The 17,609-nt window shown below is 40.6% G+C and overlaps 1 protein-coding gene across 3 annotated transcripts in view; it reads right to left on the reverse strand.

Annotated features, from left to right (window-relative positions):
- Positions 1-16,291, reverse strand: part of LOC100651474 (neuroligin-1) — a 149,968-nt gene extending 133,677 nt beyond the window's left edge. For all 3 annotated transcript variants that reach the window (XM_048406213.1, XM_048406215.1, XM_020864355.2), the window contains exon 1: positions 15,481-16,291. In XM_048406213.1, coding sequence (XP_048262170.1) covers positions 15,481-16,291 — 811 coding nt within the window. The remainder of the gene's footprint in view (positions 1-15,480) is intronic.
- Between the last annotated feature and the right edge of the window lie 1,318 nt (positions 16,292-17,609).

Raw genomic sequence — 17,609 nt, forward strand, 5'->3', positions numbered from 1 at the left:
ACAAAAATTTTGCCTCCTTTTCGGTTTAAATCTGCGATTATTATTTACCGATGATCAGTGTCGCAACATTTCACGTAGTATTCGCATCTTTCTCGAGTATTTACAATTGTAATGCGCGTAGAAACATCGTTACACACGATAAAGACTAAAAGACGGACATTATCTTTTGTTTATTGTATCAGTTTTCCAAACAATTACGTACAAGGAGCGTAAGTTTGTAACACGTAGTTGATAGAATTTCTTTAAAAACCACGTCAAATTATTGAAATTTAAACGCAAAATATAAACGATAGGAAGACATCGAATGTTCGAACCACGCGATATTCGCCTCAACTTTTCGCTAAACTTGTTACAGTGACACACTACCCGTTACACGCGTACGATATAAAGAGATTCGTTTCTCTCTAATATCTCGCGCAAAGTCAGTGCCGAATTCTTCTCAAGAGGCAAGTACTACTCCTAAACTGTTTTGCCAATCGATTCTTCTCTTCCTTCGATCCTCTCCATTTCTTCGTCATCTTCCGTGTGATTCGTCCGTCGTCGGTCTTCGAAGTAAACGTCGATCAGACGCGAGGCCACCTCACTCCCGCGGTGCTTGCAGGTTCTTTCTCGTTAATCGAATAATCATCTGCAATGCACTACGGAATTGAAGAAGCAACGCGAAAGTCGTTGAACCAACGGTGCCTCGTACGTTTCTTCTCTTCCTATTTCTCTTCTTATCACTCTGTTTAGCGTGCCTTTTTCAAGTCCGTGACCCCCGGCATTCTTGCTCGGTGACGTTCAATTCTGCCGTTACAAATGGAGAGAGGAGGGCGGCAATTTTCACCGGTTTTTCAGATAAGCCCGACGACCTCTCATCCGCTTTCATTCTTTTTTCTTCTTCTTCGTTCCCTTTGATGTCACGGAACGATATTCCCGTGCGCAAGAGGATATGCATGCATTGTCGCGGAGAGATTACACGCAGCACGATGTGTAGGAGTGAGAGTATGGGGAACAGAGGGGGGAAAAAGAGGAAATATAGTGGAATAGCGCGAGTGGTTAAGCGCCAAAGTTCGCGAAACGAGAATTTTACACTGGCGAATTTGATACGCGTATTTGCGGAAGGTAAAACTAGGCAACCCAGCTAGATACCCTATGCAGAGATGCACGTTATACTCTTTAGATTTTACATATATTTCTCTTTACGTTCTACTTGGCTTTTAGATATTTTTTCATAACAGAAAAATCACCTTTAATCCTTTAGTTTGCAGGCTTTTCTTTTTATCAATTAGCCAATTCGTTAATCGACTATTTATATACCTATTCATCGAATTTTACCTATTTTCTGTTATATATTACACATAGTAATTGCGTTCTCTGCAACGTACTATAGTAATGGCGCTATTATCATCGAATCGAGTAAACGAAAAGAGAAAGAAAAAGAGAATATAATTAGAATGGAAATTCGTATATCGTTAAAAAAAAAATGTAATCTAATACAAAGATTCGATCGAATTGAAAAATCGATGGAATCTCGTGCATTCTTACATTTCGAACGATTCAACGTGTAAATCACGCGATCGTTGTTACTACGACTTTGATACGATTACGTTCTAAATTTTCGTAGTCTTGACTATGGATCGGGTCATTCTTATCACGTTTTTGCCCGCTCATTTGTCTCGGTCTCGCTAATGCAGGCATTCAACGTCACAACGACGACTCCCTTAATTTACCAAATTTCAGACATCCCCACTTTTTCCCACGTCACGTTAAACGCGTAAACCCTACCGCTCAGCTTTCAGCAGTGGTCCGTTTTAACGCTCGCGTCTCCCCAGGGTTAATCCCTCGTAGTAAAAAGAACGTTATGTTTCGAGAACGGCCTGCACAAAGCGTTATCACTTTTAATTACTCGTTTTCAGCCAGCTCGCCGCGATAACTCGACCCTTTAACCAGACGCCCGGTCCGCAAAATGCGCTGTCCATTCCTCGCGACCAGCTGAAACGCTTTAAAACATGCCGCTGCCGATGGGTGGTCCTTCAACGTTAAAACGAGACGACACAGCTCGGCGCGACGCGTCGCTACACGTTGCGACGAAATAACACCAACGGATGATCGTAACAAGCACTCGAACAAAACGTTTCTGTAATTCACTTTGTTCCTTGGTTTTCGCTATACGATTGAATTCCTGGTGAAATTGACCTGGCTTTTATAAAGTCGACCATTTACGTGCAAATCTAGTTGTGGAAAATGTATTTTCGTCATTTTCAAGGGTATTGCCTGTACCACCTTACTACAAATTTTGTCGTGTAAAGATAATACGAAAATAACACGAAAATGTTATGCGTATAAGGAAACTTGTATATATACGTGTATATATTTCGGTAGAATTAGTTCGATAGAAAAAGATTATCAAGATTCGCGGAATATCTTTATTGCTTGTTCCATGAAAAATTTGTTCTTTCATGCGAAATCGATATTCATCCGAGAAAATTCGCTGCCACGAGTCTACGGTAGAATTTTTTAATTAAATTTGTCGACGTTCGTCGATCTCAAATGCCGTTATTAAATGAATAGCGAGTGCTGTTTCGTTATTCAACTTTTCTACCAATTAACCCATTCCGCTACAAAATGCGGCTTTCTCTTAAATCGTAATTTTAATTATCAAGTATATCGAGTTTTATTTCTTTCGACCTTTTATTTTTCAAAATATCTTCATCTCCCATTAGCTTTATTACGATTGAATCTTTTCAGTTATTACAATGTACGATGTTCGTTCCATTTTAGAGTTTGAATTCACTTGAGTTTATATGCGTACGAATTACATTCTGTATAATCTTCTCTATCGTTACCTTTGACAGATGTGCAAGATGTTAAGAAAAATAAGCCCGATAGTTGAGAGGCTCGTACCACTCACCGAAAAGGCTAACATATATCTAATCAACATAGGTCCGTTATTAATATAACGAACGTAAGTTTTGCACGACGATAACGACGATAACGACGATAACGACGATCTTGAACGAACCCGAAAGAACGTTATATCATAATTTTTATATCGTGATATAAGAGTGTGTCATATATCGTATATTTTAAAAATGGAAAGTATCAAAAAGCGATTTATTCCTCCGCGACTACGCATTAGTTGGCACAAAAGACGAATCGCTCCTTTTGATCGGAAACAGCTTCGCTTTGACTTTCCCAAGCACTTTTGCAGCAATTGCGCCAATTACATTTTCCAACGACAAATATTCGTATTCGTCGCTCTGCGAAGGCACAATAATCCAAACAGCGTGAAAATTTAATCCTCCGGTGGCCAAAACTTTACCAGTAACTTTGAAACTGAAACTAGTATGCGCTTCTTCGTGCTAAATGACACCCGAAGGATCCAGGGGTACTAAGTCAAATTCGATGTTCGCGATAGTTGTAACGGCTGATGCCTTTTACAGTACTTTGAATTCATCGTTACGAAACAGTACCTGTAGTTAATTTGTTACGAGGTTGATTATTATCAGCGAGCGTGAGGAATGTAATTTGGAAATTCAAGACGATAATAGACAGAACGGAAAGAAATTCTTACGTTTCGGTACACGATTGTGGCATAAAAAAAGTAAGAGAAAAAGTAAAGATGAACCGATCGACGTAATTATTTTCAACTCGTCGTTGTGTCTATATATTTCAACGATTATAATTACAACGATATAATTGCTAAAAGGTATTAGCTCTTTATTTATTACCAGCGTTTGGGCAAAATCTCAATAACTGTTGGATATCGATAGACCTCGGTCGGAATATAAGATTTTAGTTATCCGTATCGCTATTTTTCGATATTTAGTTTAACGTGAGACGTAATACTTCTGACGCGTGAAAGATACGATTGCGGAAAATATAATTTTATCGACGTCAAAGCGTATAGGAAACGCGCGATCGTACTTTCGTTAGGAAGCGTGAAACTGAATTTTGCTAGGAAACTTTCGAGTAGGTTAGCTTGACGAAAATACTCGCAAAAGTGTATTAAAACGATATATCTATCGGTGTGTCGTTATAGACGTTTCAAGAATTCAACCACTTGGCCAAGACTCGTTTCTTCGATGAAGAAACGCGAACCGTGACAATCTCGATCCGGAACATCTTCCGCTAATGGTCTGATTATTTATTAATATTAACACTTTTATCCGATCGATTTACGCCAAATCTTTGCTATTTCCTCGTTCTCGTGCTCGTATCTCCAACAACTCTTACCGAGAGGAACGGGGTGTACTTAAACGACGAGAAGACGATGGCGGTAGAAGAATGGAGAGGTTACAGATAGCTGTATCAAGTATGATGTATTATACGTATAAAGATATTCGTGATAGACCGTTATAGTTTCAGTGCATCGTTTTAAAGTGGCCATTCGAGCAAACGGGTCGGAATTTACGAATTTACATGGTCGTTACACGATGCAGCCAACGGAAAATAGGGCTATAAAAATATTCAGTGCATAGCGGACGATGCAACAACCTCTATCGATATTTTTCTTTTTTCATAGTCCAGATTGGCGACGGTGGACGCTGAAAAAAGATACCGTATCGTTTTCGACATCTTTTTAATTTCGTACATTATGGTATTTGATATATTTTGGTATTCGATTTGAATAAAAATATACCTTTGTCGTGTTTCGTTCGCCCGTTTCGCTTTAAGAAGCTAAACTTTGCAAACATCTAGCTCTCTCTTTTTAACTAGCCTGATATTCGATCGCGAATTTTCAATATCCACGATAAATTAACGACGCTTCAATACCGTCACTTGGATTTACGCGTCGAAATTCTCTTTGCCTAATTCCGTGAAACACGGTCCGTGAGCCCAATCCACGAGGATGATTTAATTAGGACGTTCAATTAGAACGCATCAGCGGTTGCCCTTCGAGATTACCAAGCCACTCAAAGCCCACCAACCCTTCCTTACTTCCGTCTCGCTTTTCCGTTTCACAGAACGCGAACAATCGTGTGTTTCGTAAACGATGAAAGATTTCGGTGAACCGCCAATAGAATTTCACTCTTATCCTTTGACAAAATTTTAGAAACACGAGCTACTTCGATAAATATCGTTATTTCGCAATGGTTGCAATTTTGCGCAATATTAGCAATAGCAATATTAACGCTATATATCGTAGCGCTACGCGGTGATAATCGTATGTATCTTGGAAATTGTTTCATAAATAACGAAGTAAAAATTCACGCTTTAAAGAAATAGAGATAGATAGCAGATCGCTTTCTGTTAAAAAAAAACTGATTAGCTAACACTTTTTGCACATATTCCGATATTCTGCTAACAAAATGACGAAACAGTCGTGAAAATAGAAAATGATGCAAAATGGAATAGCGAGACTTTTGAATTTTTCGTCGAACCACCGTGTGACGACATCGATCGGATAAAAATTATATCGCTGATTTTAAATCTGTTAGGATTACCACGATTAGAGATCAAGAACAAACGATGTAATAATACGACTGATAATTATGGGACGGGATAATGGAACGATAAGTGTGTTATCCGATGACATGAAAAACTGCTTGGAAGAAACGGAAGAAACTAACAAAGTCTTATCCGATCGTATTTCGAACAGCTATATCGAACGATACACCGATGTAGCTTTTTGTATATATGTACGTGTATATGTGTGTATACAGTATACGTATCCGCAATCGCGCCGAAAACTGAAGCGTAACGTATCGCGTAGCGACAGTGATTTTCGTGAAATATTGAATATCTGATTCGCTAAAGCGGTTGTAACTGGTACACGGAAAATTACATAATCCCCGACATTAGCGATAATGTGTTCGACCGTGTCGATTAACGCCCTTGCACGCGTGCTTTTCAACTCGTTACTGCGGTTTCTGCGAATCGTTATCTAATTGGCGAATACTTGAACTACTTTCGCTCATAGAAGTTTCTCAATCTCGAAGATTATTTTTTCTTTTTTTTTTTTTTTTTTAATGTGATTTATACGTCACCCAGTGCGTTGTTGAGACAATTTGTTTCAAGCATTAAGATATCGTAGTTGACTGATTGTTGTTCGCGTAGACGATAATCCAGAAAATGATGAAATTTTCTTCATTTTTTTATAGTCTTTGAAATATTTATTATCGTTCATATACTAAAATATCCTCTAGGTGTAAACATTTATAAAAGTGTCTAAAGAATTCAAATTTTTCGATTTCGATAATTATAATTCTATGGCTGAGAATAAAACGAAAATCAAGAATAACAAAATTGCGTTGGAAATTTCATTCTCGCGAGAATCAAACTTGAAAACGAGTTTTCAAGAGAATTGAGTTTGAAAATTTGTCGAGTATACCGTATCGGGTTAATTCCCAAGTAAACGCATTTAAATCCCAGCTTGCTCGAGAACGAGACTTCAAGCGCAAAAATTTGATTCTGCGTTTTCCGGCTTATTTTCACACGTAGAACAACCTGCTGCCAATTGTCCGCTCTTATCTGACCGAGAATTTGTTATATACGCGACAAATTTTCAAGCTTGATTTCCACCAACACAGAGCTTTCACTGTAATTTTGTTATTCTTGATTTTCGTTCTATTTCGACCCATACAATCTCTCCTCTTCGCTTGTACCTTGAATTTACACCCACGGCGTGTATATTTAATATATAATATGCCTGAATGTGCGAAATAAACGGTTTCAGTTTTTTGAGCAGAAAAAGAGACGATAACGATAATCGACAAGTAGGTACAAGCTTGGTTTTGCCCGGCTTGAAACGGCTTCCCACATACGTTCTCTCGCAAGGTAGAAAAGATTACGTAACGCAAATTGTTCCCTCGGAGCGGCAGCAAACGCGTACAACATTGCCTTTAAAAGATGCTACGATAGGAAACTCGGTCGATTCAGGTTCGAGATCTTTTAAAAATTAATTAGTCCCACCGATGCAAGTATAGCTTTTCGGTCAAACTTGTAAACTTTACAAATTCCCACAGATTCGACTGAAAAATCGTTCATCCGTAACGAGATATAAATCGATCGCCACCACCGATCGAATAATCAATTCCAATATCGTCAAATAACCGTTGGAAATACGTTATTTTAATGGATATTGAAACGATTCACAATTCATACGCGGTATCTGTTAACTCTTTCTCAAATATTTTATTCTACCGAGACACCATACTGGACTAAATATTTCCATGGGTCTTTATTAATATTAATTTCTTTTCGCGTATTAATGTAATGACCAAAGTGAATTTCTCGTTGGCAAGGCTTATGATACGATCGCGAAGAAAAGCTATTTACAAGTTGAAATTTTAGAACATTAATTCACATATTCTCTTTAGGATTGTTAGTTTCTTTCGCGCTGGGTATTCGTAGACGTGTTATAAATTCGGCTGGACGCATTTACGAAGATATTTGTTTAGAAATATCTTGCAAAGGTATTGGTTGCTAAAATTTCCACCTGAAGAAATAGCTCGCGTTCGAGTATCGTTCCATCTTCAAAGGCATAGCGAAGGAACGTGAACGGGAGGTGGCGATATCGAGGAACCTGTTAATTGGAAGTTAACGTTTCTGACACTAACCAATTAATATTCATCCTGAACGGACCAAGGGAAGCTGGTCTTACCGAACTAAAGGCAGCAAAATTATTCCACCGATCGGATTCACATCGACGGTTAAACCGATACAATTAAATATTCGCGCGAAACACAGTTCCGACATTTATAATAAAAAATTCATCTTTCAAGCGTACGTCCTACGTTATTTATATTTCAGAAGTAATTAAAGTTTTATTATTTATTGCTTAACCAATGCTCGATTTTTATTTAAAAAAAAAAAATTGTCGAGGATGAGTAACCTTCGAATAATATTCAGTACGAAATTCGTGTCGCGAGCAAAGAAATATCGGGAGTTTTCTATCGAAGAATAACCCCCAATTCGCGAATCGAAAGGAAAACATAAATTAACTTGATATTTATCTAAATTCTTATTCCAATATTATCGAATTACGCTGGACAGCCAATGAACCTCGATAAACGAGCATCTGTTTCCGATAGAAGAATCGCCAGTTGCGTTTATGCCGCGTTCAGAACCGAAACCTCAATCGCGATTACAACGTAATTAGAATATAGCGGAGGAAAAAAGCTGCAGATTCCGGGCGTGGTGCCCGATGCGCGCGTCCCGGCCACAACCACGTTAATTGTCGTCATTAAATCGCTCCCGTAAACTCATTTACAAGAGCGTTACGCTTCGGTCGGGCAAGAAAAAGGATTTCCTGAGCGTTAAGTCAAATACGTTTCGCCCGGGGAATCTCATTTAAATACCCCGTCTGGCTCGCTCGAATGTTAGCAAAACGAGAGAAGGAAACTACGCTGGTGGTGGAAGCGTAGTCCGGAATCCTACCCTCCTCCTACCTCGCCCCCTCGCCCTTCTCTCCCTCTCTTATTTTGCTCGTTTCTATATGGCTGACTGGTTTTCCCGCGGCCATATCGCGAAGCTCAGCTAAGCTTCTTACGCGCAGACGACCCGAAGCTTGCAACAACGGCGGCCGTTTCGAAACGCGACGTGCACCCATGCGCACCTAAGACGACGAGGCTGGAATATCACGTGGAAAAAAGTTTCGCTTCGCTCCGCGAAGCAGAATCTCCTTGGATAAAGCGTACTCTACGCTTATCTACTTTGCGTAAGCGAATTCCGACCGGCGGAGATTCTTGTTTATGCCGATGACGCGGGCATCCTAAGGGTGGTTAAGCTCGTTCGTTCGGGGAGACAATCCTGTCGATCGTGAAAATTTGCGGCTGCTCGACGCTCGTTTTATGAGCTATTCTTTATCAAGCAATTCGAACAATCTTCTGGTTTTTGTTATTCTATTCTATCTGTGTTTAGAATTTGTTAATACGATTTTGCCAGAAATTTCGTTCCATTCTTCTATTTTCGTTGCGACACAGCTAACGCTTTCGCTGGCTGTTGGACGGTTCTTAACGTTATATCGAATTAATTCGCGCATCTCGGTACGCTTCGGTATCCACCTAAGGCATAAAGCGTAAACAAATTGTATCGCGATTCGGTGTTAGCAGGGATTATTTCAAGAGTTTGTGTACTAATTTTACTAGTCGTTCTGTAAATATTCGTCGCGCTTTTACTTCCGTTATTAATTACCAGAAGCAATTTTATTATCAGTGAAATTTCTTTGATTCGTTAAGATCAGTTTCCTTCGATATTCTGTGATGTTTTTGGTTTTTAAGCGAACTAATTGACTAATCGAACATCGACTAGTCGGACTCGAGACTTCGTCCGACAAGAGAATGTTGCTTTCTCTCGTTTGATTTAGTTTATTTCGTGTTTTTAAACGTTAAAATCTCCGCCGATAAATATTTTTTGCAGAAGATCTGCCCGTCTGATAGAAAAACGAAAGAGCAACGACAGAAAGCAAAGAAAAAGAGAAACACGCCATCGTTATCCTTAATTGCAGTGTGTTATATGTAACGGAAAATCGTTGTACGCGTCCGTGTTCCGCGAATGTTTTTCTTTGATGCAACGTTTAACGTCCCTTTAGTCTCGTACGATGTTTTCGAGTTTCGCTTAATGCACCGATTGCTTCTTCGCCCGACAAAACGTCTAAAAATACCGTTAATTATAGATGCTATATAATATTGAAAATATAAGATACCTTATACATAATGCCTTGGCTTGGGTATCGATAATTTAGGAAGCGTACTTTCTATCGATGGTTCTTAAAATGAAAGTTGACCTATACCCTTAATTTCTTCCGATAGAAATCTGGAAGAAATATATCGAATAGTTTACAAATTTATTCGAAACGTTAAATAATATAAAATTGTCAAAATACAAAAACGGGATATTAAATAGCAAAGTTATGTATTTTTTCATCGCATTCAAAATCCATGTGTTGTAAAACGTTAAATCATCCGGATCGCTGCAAATGACACGGTGAATTTAACCACTCGCGCGTTATACAAATAAATTTTCTCTATCAAGCTTCGTCGCCTTGATTCTTACTTCAATGGTCACCGGTAATATGTTATTTCGATTTTCAAAAAGCCATGAAATATGCATTATTTTCGTTCTTGCGCGCTTGCTTCTTTTTACCGTTCAGGAAGAATCGAATATTGGATCGTGGCCAATTTCATCTCGCGCGAACGATCTGCTGTTTCGATTTTCGAATACTAATAAAATACAGATTTATACGCGTGTCCCCGTTTTCGACAGGATTGAAACTAAAACATGGAGAAGTTTGTCGCGCGAGCAAAATGCGTCGAAACCTCGCGTACTGTGTTACTCGCATGATCATGCTGACTAAATTACCGATATAGCATGTGCCATGAAAACAATCATTTTTTTTATCATTAGAGTCGATGGAATTATCGTAAAAATACCGTGAAAAAATTTATTTCGATTCGAATGTTAGCATTTGTGACGAGACCGCAAGTAGTATAGTACTGCAATGATCAGGCACGACGTTTGCTTTTTTCCTTTTTCTATTTCATTCTAAGATCACTAGTACTCCGCCCCGAAAAAAATCTAACCTCGCCTAACCGAAGTCTAATTTCACGTTAATCAGAAACGAGCTTAGACTAGGTCTGGCTTAGATCTGGGTTACCTAAAGGAAAAAGCTCTCGATTACTCGCACTTTATTAGATGTAAATGGCGTTCAGAAGACGACGTACTTTTGGGTCCGTTAAAAATATCGGAAACATATTTCATTGTTCCTTCGTTCGAAAGCCTCTTTGCTCGATAATATGGTTTTACGTAACTAAAATAAGCACGCTGTTCTTTGCATCGAAGACAAAGTAGAGATTGATCTTCGTAGCATTGAATTCATCCTTTATATCATGTACCGTATACACGAATAGGATAGGATGCCGGTGGTAAGTCTTATTCAATGGTGAACCGTACACATTGTACGCTGACGAGCAAGATTAATAGATCTCCTAGAGAGCATGAAAATTTCAGAAACGAAATCAATCTTACGAACTTGCCACGCTTATCTGCCTATCTTCCCTACTTACGAAACGAATCTAATCACACACCCACGCGCTTCTGTCTTCATTAACACCGCACCAGCTATTAATATCAGACACGACGTTAACTCGGAGCGAGTTGCTCCCGTCTATCGTGTCCAACGACTTTCTCCTCACCGACGATGATAAAAATACTCCTGTTTATAATACGTTACAGTTATATTTCTCTCTTGGAAAAAAACCGAAACAATAGCTGAAAATTATGCAACGCTGTATTATTCGGTGTGTGGTACTCGAGTACATGTGGGAACGGTCGGGATTTCGCGAGAAAGAAACGAGCAGAGAAAATTTTAAAATAATAATAATTATCATTATTATAGCAAAGGACATTTCGACACAGGCTCGATCTTCTTAAACGCCAATCGAACATCGTCTTTTGTTTTTTCGTTGGCCGTCATCGGCGTCTCAAAGATGTTTTATACTTTTGCCGCGGCTATATTCCGTTCCACGTATTCGGTATTTTTGGGGATAGAAAATTATTGTTTCGACTTGAGTTCTGAAATCGACGCAGATCAAAATATAGAGATATTTGCCCGCTTTGCGTCGCAAAGTGTGAGTTTGAGAGACACGTAACGCGACAATAAGCGAAAGGTTCGGAAAAATCGTACATGCGTTTCGCGTAATACGAATGTGATACAGGGTCTGTCGCAAAAATAACGAAAATTCCCAAGAGTAGAAGAAATATCGGTACATCTATACGAAACTTTTTACCATTTAGAAGTACAGCCCTCGCTAACGTTATGTCAAAGTTTCGTGTCAGTTGGATCGTTAGAAGCCGAGTTATAATACTCAACGTCAAAGCACCGTTTGTTCGTGGGTCGTGAGCCGGACAGTTGGGTTTTGTTGCACGATAATGCATCGGTTCATTATGCGGCGGTTGTGACTGCCTTTTTGCACAAAAACAAGTTACAACGTTGCACCGTAGTCGCCAAATTTAACACCGTGCTATTACTCTTTGTTTCCACGGTTCGAATTAAGGACGGAAGAAAAGCGTTATGTCACGACGTTTCAACGTGCAAAAGGCAGTGACGAGAACGGCCGTTCGATGCATTTTTGTTAGCCGTGGAAATCCTTGTATCGCCGCGGAAGGAATACGTTTTGAACGAAATAAAATATTTCCTGCGGTAAAATACTTTGCAACGTAGAAATTTAAAGATCGAAATACTTGAAAAGGAAAATATGACTTATCGTTAGTCGACTATCGACTATCACGATCATCGGCACGAGTAACGTACAAATCCGTTAAAAATATGCTTTCTTCCTTTCTTCGACTAAATTACGCTTTATACGTCTATATTCGCCTTTTAACGCCAATCTCCGTTATTACGTTTTTCCATGCTATCGTTGGGTAAATAAATGTCGTCAATAATTGCAATGAAAAACAAAATTATAAATATCTACTCTTTCCGTCGCGAGAAGATTGTCGGTAATAGATGCGGATAGGAACGGTACTTGACAATCTACTTTCGCAGGAAATATACGAAACCTAAATAATCTATTAAAACTGACGTTACAGGAAACACGACGACCAACGCGTGGTAACGTTCGATCAAAGACAAAGTCGAAACAATTTCATACGTATATGAGGGAAATGCCTACCTCGAGGATAGAGGCAGCTATCCTTAAGACGCTTAAGAAACAGCTTGGAAGCTAACGATGGATACGGTAGTCTAGATTTTCGCGTCGTCTCGTCGCTGGGCTCGCAATCGGAAAACCGTCACGACGCGGGAGACCGATCGATGACGTTCTTTTGTGTAGACGCTCTTCTCCTTTCCTCCGCTTTCTTTCGCTTTCTTTCCTCCGTCTTCTGCCGCTCTTTTTCCAGCATACGACTCCGGTTTATCCGCTTCTTCCCGAAATCCGAGCAAGTCAAAACGAAAAGAAGGAAGAAACGAGGATGAAACGAGAAGAGAAAAGGGAACACCACGGATATCGAGAGCTCGGTAATCGGCACCCCCCCCCCCTCCCCAGACCTTGTTACAAAACGCACTCCCGACATTCGACGATCCATTCGTTTTTTCTTTAGCGTGCAAAACGTTTTATCTACATACGTGTCCCATAACTTTCGATCAAGTCACCGTCTTCTCCTTCCCCTATTACCAAATAAACGTAAGTACGATACGATAAATAAAAAAAAAAACATAAATTTTTCAGTCGATAATGCATAGATATTTGAAAAATGCTCTCGTACCTATCCAGCGATGATAGATGATCCGTTGTATAATAACATGCAAAAACTTTCTGTCGATCGATATCGTCAACTCGCAAATATTTTTATCTACGTTTCCAACGCTGTAAAGTCCGATAATGCGATAAAACTTTAATTGCGCGGACAGTAATTTCGAATCTACGTAACTACGTTAAATTAGAGGAAATTTCTTACAACGAAGTAAACGCGATACCTTGGCTGTATAATTAAGTTAACCAAATGTTGAAAAGATATAAAAGCGAATTTTCATTCTACCTTCGTTGTACAGAAATTATTCTTTACGCGTTAACGAGAATTAACTGAGACAAGGGACGAGTAATTAAGAGTACGTGATCGTGTAGTCATACCTACGTAATATAGCAGCTATGATATTAATCTACCATCATAAAAGAGTTATTAGTCACTTGCGAACACAGGCAGAAGCAAGTTTAATCCTTGCCTATCTATTACACCGTTATAGAATGTAACAATAAAGGTGATCTCATATGGATCACGACCGTTTTAGCGTTAGCGCATCGCTATAAATTGGCCAATGCCTATAGCGTAAAATACTGCAGAGTGAAATATAACGTAAAGCGATAAGTCGACTGAAAACTTGCTGCAATTTGCAACAGAATTATTAACTAAATACAAAATTCGTACGCAAAAAACGTTTACAACACTAGGAATAGCGTACTATACGGTATTATTATGGATTATCTTTTTCTTTACTATTTCTCGCATTAACAACGTCGTATATCTCGAAGCTCGAAAATATTTGTAATCGTTGTTTGTATTAAAATGTTATCGTTTGTTTGCCGTCTATCGAAGCGTCCTCGGATTAATACGAACGATCAAAGCAACAAATTCCCTGTAACGTATCCTGCTACTTCGATAGGACAGAAAATACGCTTTTACGAGAAGTATCGTCGAACGAAGCAGAAACGAGGAGAAATTTTCACGTTACTACGATAGATTGTCCGATAAATCTAGAAAGCACGTACAACTCCTCTTTCGTTCTAGATATTACCCGGGCATAGAGAAATCGGAGGAAAGAACGGAATCATCGATCTACGAGCGACGCGATGATCCGTTGCCGAAAAGCACTGCATCCTGGTTCGGTGGCACTTTTCCTCCACTATGCACAAAGATTCGGCGACTCGTACACATTTGCTTACCGCACCCGCCTTATTATCATCGATATACCGAAAAGAACGTGATCCGATTAACTCTGTTCCGTTGTTCAAAATAATCTCGTTCCATCGTGCCAACTCGATCGTATCAGCCGAATCACGATAGATACGATAAGAAGAAACGAAATTCGCTTTACGATTTGTCGATCGAAAATTCCAAGTAGAAGTACTTCTATAGGATGATGTCGCGTCACGATGCGACAATCTTTCTAAAACTATTTACAACTCTTTCAAGATTTCGAATCAGAATTTTGCTTAATCCGATTTTCGTAAATTTCTTCGTGAAAAATGTCACGACTGATCATAAAAAATTTAGGCGAGAAATTTCAAAATAGATATTTGTAAGACCATTGTCTTCCATTTCTTTTCAATTTCTACGTTGATCGGCGTATGATCTTAGTCTTAGCGATTCGTCGATACGTTGAAATAGAACGCCAACAACGAAATTGCCAACTACGAAATTGCAAATTCGGCTATTTGTCATTTGTTTGCATCGAAATTATTTTCCGGATTCAACGACAAAATACGAATGAAACTATGTCTTATCACGTTCGATGTTACGTAACCATGTTACGAACTCACGATTACAGTCATTAAACGATAAATGACGTTCCAGAAGCGTGAGCGATAAAACTAGACGCGACCATAACCGCACATTTCTAAGGACGAATGTATTAGCTATAAAATTTCACTCGACGTTTCGCGTGCAAACAGCCACTTTGGCTATCGTGTAGTACGCGTGGTTTGTTCAACGTTCAAGTTCACAGCTGATAACGAGATGAATTCTCTTGTTTAAGCGATATTTCAACCCTTAAAATTATGACGTTGATCGGACGATTACTTCCGTGATACTTTGCAGACTGTTAAATTAAGAAGAAGAGAGGAAGAGGAAGGGGAAGAGGAAGAGGAAGAGGAAGAAACTTGTTGAAAATGCCTATTTTTTATTTTTTTTTTGCTTTCCCAAATCCGTTGGCGAATCACGAATCGCTTTGTACCTAATCACGGTGTTTCTTTTCCAACTAATCGGTCGATACCAATTCCGAGAGAAACTGCCCGGCGCGAAAAACATAAGAAACGGGTAACGAGTTGCACTCACCGTGAGGAGATTTGGGCACATAGAGGTTTAAGTATAGGCAGTCTTCGCTCTGGTTGGCCAGCAACGGTGCTAGCCTCTCGAGGTAAGCCCGTTTGGACCGCGGCAGACTCGAGTCCGGTTCCGGTGGCTTCTGAGGACACGCGGGTGGCATGGTATCCGCCAGCTTGATGCCGCGCCACGGTGTCGGCGTAACCGGTGGCATGTATCGCAACGCTCCGATTGGCGGCGTGGCGTATGGCACGCCGTAATAAGTCTCGACAGACGTGGATGATCTGTCCTCGACACCGCGCAACGTGCCGTACCTGGTCCTGACTGTTCTCGTGCTGTATTTCTGGCTACCAGCGAGTGCCTCCGCTCCACCAGAGCACCAATGTCCGCACAACAGTCCGAGGAACACGACGATCGTTGCCAAACACTTTTTCGATCTGTCTGCTCTATTCTCGCAACGAGTCTGTACAAATCCTTCCCTCCACTCCCCTCCTTTGCCGACGATACCGTTTTTCCTCGAGTCGCCGTCGTCGTAGCGATAAAGCCAAGATCCCGGCTCGTTGCCGAAAATTTGATCAACCGATGAACGAATTGCGAGCTCGGTAGACGGCCGACGCTTCTCGGCAACAGCTTCCGGCCAAAGGCACCGCTGGTACACCGGAGCACAGTGGAAGACAGTGTCGACACGCTCGTCGTAAACATCGTGGAAGATAAACGACAGGCCGAAACTATTGTCCAAGGGAGGCAGCTTTTCGATAGGATCGAGAGGCGAGAGGTATTTCCTCTTCCTCTTCCTCGGAGACGAGGAGGAGGACGTCCGCATCGCGTCACGCCGCCGCGGACTGGCCCCTCCGGGCCCCGCATCTGTGGGGCCCTCCTGCCAGGGGACGTCCCTCTTCTTCTTCTTCTTCTTCTTTTTCTTCCCTTCCCTCTCGCTTTATATCTTTATTTTCCTTGTTCTTCTCTTCTCCGTCTCTCGTATCCTTCCTCTCCTCTGTGTCTTCTATCGCCCTACCCTCTCTGCGATTTTCTCGCTTCTTCGGACTTTCGTTTATCGTCGTTGTCGATCTAGCGACTTCTTCTTTCGCGTCGAGAAAGCCCTCTTGCGCGTCTTCCTTGCTGCTTCTGTCTTCTTTTTCCTTCGATCTCCAAGATTTCTCCTCCTTGCTATATCTGCTCTCAGTCTTTCCACCTTCTTTATCCACACCCAACTCCCAGTATAACCCGCTATTCACCCTCTGTTGTTTCGTCTCGATTGTCCAACGATTCGTCGTGAACTCGAAAAAGATCGGTACTAGCGCGCTTATCGGCTGCAAGGCTCTCAATTCCATCCTCGAGGACGTGCGTGGCCGGCAACGAACTTCCGCGATGCCCGGAAGCCGTCGGTTCTCGATAGTATCACGCTCGTCGTCGTCGTCGTCGTCGTCGTCGTTCGTGCAATGAGCGACGAGCTCGAGTCGACGTCGTCGAATGATTTTGAGGAAAGCATCGGCGGCTAGGGTATGACTATACCTATGGCCACCCCTGGAACACGAGAAGCTTCCGGAAATCTAGCCTCGACTATTACCGACTGTTCCCTGTATAGCTTCGACGAGCAAAAGCTTCGAAGACTTTATGGCGACACAGAGCAGGATATCGGGGACGATTTGGCAGTTCTCAGAGTATGTACACTTGTCTCGGCTTGTTTACTACGGTATATCGTAACTCTATTAATCAATTCCTTGATTCTATTCGTACGCTGATAGTTTCTTCGCTGACTTCTTTTCGCGTAGACGGTTCAACCGTGATTTTCTGTAACAGAAATAACAAGGATGGCTGTATTCTATAATTGTTTCGATCGACAGATCATAACGTCGAATCGTAAGGGAATTCACGAGACGAGAAGAATATCTTTGTGTCTTACGATCGAATCAGTCAAATTTACTTAAAATTTACGAGATCGAAGAACCAAGTATTTGTGGTTAATACGCTCTAACAAAACGTATTTTATATCTTCATGGTGTAAGCAGTGCGAAATGCGTGGACGCTATTTCGTAGGACAGACTATATGAAATATATCAAATGCGAGATATTACACATACACTGTGTCCAATTACTGCGAACGAAGAGATATGTTCCACCCGAATGTGTGACTCTGTCAA

The sequence above is a fragment of the Bombus terrestris genome, chromosome 1, assembly GCF_910591885.1.
Source record: "Bombus terrestris chromosome 1, iyBomTerr1.2, whole genome shotgun sequence".
Classification (NCBI taxonomy): domain Eukaryota; kingdom Metazoa; phylum Arthropoda; class Insecta; order Hymenoptera; family Apidae; genus Bombus; species Bombus terrestris.